Source organism: Sinocyclocheilus grahami, unplaced genomic scaffold, assembly GCF_001515645.1.
Source record: "Sinocyclocheilus grahami isolate Dianchi unplaced genomic scaffold, SAMN03320097.WGS_v1.1 scaffold9467.1, whole genome shotgun sequence".
In the NCBI taxonomy this organism is placed as follows: domain Eukaryota; kingdom Metazoa; phylum Chordata; class Actinopteri; order Cypriniformes; family Cyprinidae; genus Sinocyclocheilus; species Sinocyclocheilus grahami.
Genome location: NW_015512633.1, coordinates 4,076 through 8,341, shown reverse-complemented (window position 1 = coordinate 8,341; position 4,266 = coordinate 4,076). Strand labels below are relative to the sequence as shown.

Sequence of the window (4,266 nt, the reverse complement as noted above, 5' to 3'; positions counted from 1 at the left end):
CTCCATGAATGAACTGTTCCAATTGACATGTTCACTTAAAAACACAGATTTGCGCTACACCACAGTCTGCAGCATCTCCACACACAGACAAAACTTGCTCCAAAAGTGTGAAGGGTTATTTAACCCTAATCATGAGATTTGCATAGAAGTCACGTCTTGCGCACTTTAATACCCTTTGAATGGAACATATACGCGTCTTTCGCACTGGAATCATGGCAGAATATCCTGTGATGTCCACTTCACAGGGCACTTACGGTCGAATGGAACAAACCCCTGAAGTGGTAAGAGAAACATACAAAATGTGCAGAGCGGGGGATCGCGAGGACCAGGATTAAGAACCGCTGTTCTAGACATTATTGTCTAGACATCTATAACATATTCTAAACAGCGGTTCTCAACCAGGGGGCTGGGGCCCACTATTAGCCCTCAGTGAAAAATTATAGAAAATACTTAATTATACTAAAAATTGATGTATTTTAAGTCCTGATCCTTAGTCATTATTACGTAAATTCCTTGAAGATTCATGTAAATTCACTGGTTCTATTAAGAACATTCAGCTCTCAAATCTTACGGAATTCTTACATTTTGCTCATTTCTGCTTTGACACAATCTGTATTGTATAAAGCACTATTTAAATAATGGGTGACTAGTTACTAATTTTATATGAACACACACACACACACTCACACAAAATATTGTAGATAATAGGGGCCTTAAAGTAAAAAAGCTTGAGAACCACTTTTTTAGAGAAACTTTCTAGAATTATGATGTCACTTAAAATAAAAATAATCTGTTTTATTAAGTATTTAAGTAAGTATTTTACACAATAATAATGGCCAATTATTAATATACTAGACAATATTGACATACGGAAGTGTATCTCATTTTGTTAATTTCTCTGATGGCAGCTGGTTGAAAGAATGGAAAATAAGAGCAGACACCGAGGAGAGGAGAAGACGACAAGAAGAAAGGAGGATGAAGATAGAAAATAGTCATGGTAATGAAATTGTCAATATAGAACACGTGCAGTTGTTGTAATAACAATATATGGTATAACATACATTGTCAATCATTTTTTTTTCTTTAATTTCTAAAACTGAGAAATGCGTGTACAAATCTCTTTACCTGTAGAGTCATGGGACTGTGGTGATTTTGAAGGTGATACTGTATCCATAGACCATGAACAGGAGCTGTGTAACACAGTGCTCATGATTGGTCCATCAGGAGTGGGCAAAACGGCTGCTGTGTATGCTAGTGCACAAGAGCTGGGATTCAAGGTCTCAGTCCAATATGTTCTCTTTATATCAATGCTATTACAAATATTACAATAAGCAAAATCCTGGCTGTCTGTTTAACCAGCCTTAATTGTATCTTCCTCTGTTTTTTGGTCTCATAGGTGTTTGAGGTGAATAGCTCAACCCTGCGCTGTGGTCGTCTCATTCTCTCCCAGCTGACAGAAGCAACTCAGTCTCATCAGGTGGACATTCAGAAAATTAAAACCCTCAAATCTGAAATCATTAACCAAAGCAAAATCAAACCTGATCCACCTTGTGAGTGAACTTATACGATATGAATTCTTGTTTAATTAGTTGACGTTTTGCACAAAATCCCTACACAGATGAAAACTAAATGGAGTCTCATGGATTCTCGCATTCATTAAACTGGATAAAACTATCATTATTATTTTGTGGATTGAATCTGAATAATTATGAAAACATTTACTGTATCTTCTTTTTTTTTTCCATACAAATCCAGGCCATATAAATCATCATCGAAGGAAAACTTCAAGTTCTCCTAGCATTTCCCGTCTAAGCACTAAACCACAGCCAGTAAAACTCACTCGCTTTTTCAAGTTGAGTAGCAAAAAGTCTGTAGGTAAAACCTCTGATGGTCCTGAACATTATATACATGGTAAGTGTACTAGAACTAGTTTGAGAAGAACTTAAGAAAAAGGGCCTGGTTCACTACAGCATTTAATAGATGTCTCTGCTTTGTCTGGGTAAAATAAGTACACATTTGTATAACGTCTGAAAAAATCATAATTGAGCATGTACTGGATAGTATAAATATGAACAATTGTGGTTATTATTTTGATTGTTCATCACAAATGTAATTACAACAGCTGGCAAACTGAAACCAGATGGGCTTCAGAGATCAGTGTCTGGTTTTAAGGACCGTAGACAAGGTGATCAAGAATCAACATGCCCTTCTAAAGGTCCTACTTCACTTGGACAGAGCCGAACAGTCCCCATGTCACTTATACTATTTGAGGAGGTAAGAGTGGAAGCTGAAACGGATTACATAACACTTCATGATTTGTATATTTGCTGTGTTAAATGATTATAAAAGCATCAGAATTAATGAATAAATTAATTGTCTATTAGTATAAATAACTGGTTTTGCTGATTTAAACTCCTTTTTACTTGTTGACAAGTTTTTAATGTGCTGCCAATGTTAAATGTGTCCCTTAGGTTGATGTCATTTTCCCTGAAGATGTTGGATTTCTTGCAGCTATTAAGACTTTCATGAGCACAACCAAAAGACCAATAATTCTGACAACCAATGGTGAGCAATGCTTTACTGCATAAAATGCACTCAAGCATTTATTTGTTTGTTAAAATGTTTCTTCTTCACAGACCCATCATTTAGTGGAAGACTTAAGGGGCATTTAGATGAAATCCATTTCCAAACTCCTTCACTGGTGAGAAAAACCAATATTTGAAAGCAAATATTATTGTACACCTTTTTATGCCACATACATGGGAAACTTCTGTTCACAATTGCTGTGCATTTGTTTAAATTAGCTGTTATCTGATGGCGTTGTTGTTATTTAAGATAAGTTCATAATTATTTGAAGTAATAATATGATGTATCATTTTAAACTTAGGAAACCATCAGGAGCTATCTGCAGTGTTTGTGTGTGGTGGAGAACATGAGGACTAATCCAGAGGACGTGGCCTTTTTGCTGTGTCAGAATAAGGGGGATATCAGACAGAGTATTCTCCAGCTTCAGCTCTGGGTCTGTAGTGGTGGAGGGAGCACAGAACTACAAATTCTCAAGAACGTACTCCAAGTGAGCCAGACTCATATTTATTTACTAAAGCCTTTACTATAAGTTTTCTGCACATGAAATTATAGAGATGCAAACAGTTGTCAGTCTCTAGAAGTTTTTCGTTTTGCATGATCGTGCGTTAGATCAATGTTGCTTTGTTACGTGTTGCTGCTCTCTTAAATCTTATTAGCAATCTAGAATATTTGATTACAACAGCTTGTGCCCATTCCATGCATCCTCAAAGATTTTTTTCTACTAGTACAGTAACATACTGCACTGTAATACAGTGTATGTACTATGATACACTGAGGGTGTATTATTATTATGGCATTATCAGATTATAATATTTACCTACAAATTGAACTGTGGTTGCAGGGATTAAAGTTCTTTTTCCGTTAATTGCAGCGAGTCTATTATGGAATTCCATCAATTGGAAAAAATGAGGGGAAAAGAAACTTTTAGCGCATTGTTGTTGTTGTTGTTGTACCAAAAATCATCCCCGCCACGGCTGCAGCTTCTCAGTGACAACATAGTGATGCCGCTCGCATCATTCACAGTCGGGTTATTAGCAGAGAACACAGAGCAGAACTTGAATTTCGGCGCGGGATTTGCGGCTATTAATAACAATTCTACTCATTCCAAAGACTATAGAATGCCCTTAAAGGGACTTTCTTATTCCCGCAGGTTCCGCGCTTATAACGTGATGACGGACCACATCATTTGCACGTGCTTTTGAGTCTTGAGAACTCGCACGCTCTTATTTTTTGTGTGCCCACAGATCGCGATAAGGAGAGTGACAACTTTTAATAGTTATTAAGGGAGTTTGCAAATGCGATATTGATTTAATACAACAGTTCAATAAACAAGTACTGCCTGATTTTGCTCTATTTCATCAACAAAAATAGTTCCAAATATAGTAACAGCTCAGCCATCTGGAAGCAAACACAGCTGAGTTTCATTCATTCAATGATGCGTTTCTGAACGAATCTAGCGAGTCAGTGATTCACGATTACCCATTCATAAAGACAGTCACTTGCTTCATTCCTGAATGAATCAGCAGTTTGAACGAATCAATTGAATGAATGATTCAGTAATAAAATTAGTGACTTGCCGCCACCTGCTGGCGGATTTGGTTTAATTTTTAGCGTATAATTTCAGTTATTTTTTTTAATTATTTTTTTTATTGCAAAACTTGTAGAAACATACAGAAACAG

The 4,266-nt window shown here is 36.5% G+C and overlaps 1 protein-coding gene across 1 annotated transcript in view; it reads left to right on the top strand.

Annotated features, from left to right (window-relative positions):
* Positions 1-219: 219 nt before the first annotated feature.
* LOC107578257 (ATPase family AAA domain-containing protein 5-like) overlaps positions 220-4,266 on the top strand; it is a 7,974-nt gene continuing 3,927 nt past the window's right edge. Inside the window, exons 1-9 of the mRNA XM_016264228.1 lie at positions 220-281; positions 909-997; positions 1,132-1,277; positions 1,397-1,550; positions 1,756-1,911; positions 2,123-2,274; positions 2,472-2,565; positions 2,637-2,701; positions 2,888-3,073. Of these exons, the coding sequence (XP_016119714.1) occupies positions 976-997; positions 1,132-1,277; positions 1,397-1,550; positions 1,756-1,911; positions 2,123-2,274; positions 2,472-2,565; positions 2,637-2,701; positions 2,888-3,073 (975 nt within the window). The 5' untranslated portion in view covers positions 220-281; positions 909-975. The remainder of the gene's footprint in view (positions 282-908; positions 998-1,131; positions 1,278-1,396; positions 1,551-1,755; positions 1,912-2,122; positions 2,275-2,471; positions 2,566-2,636; positions 2,702-2,887; positions 3,074-4,266) is intronic.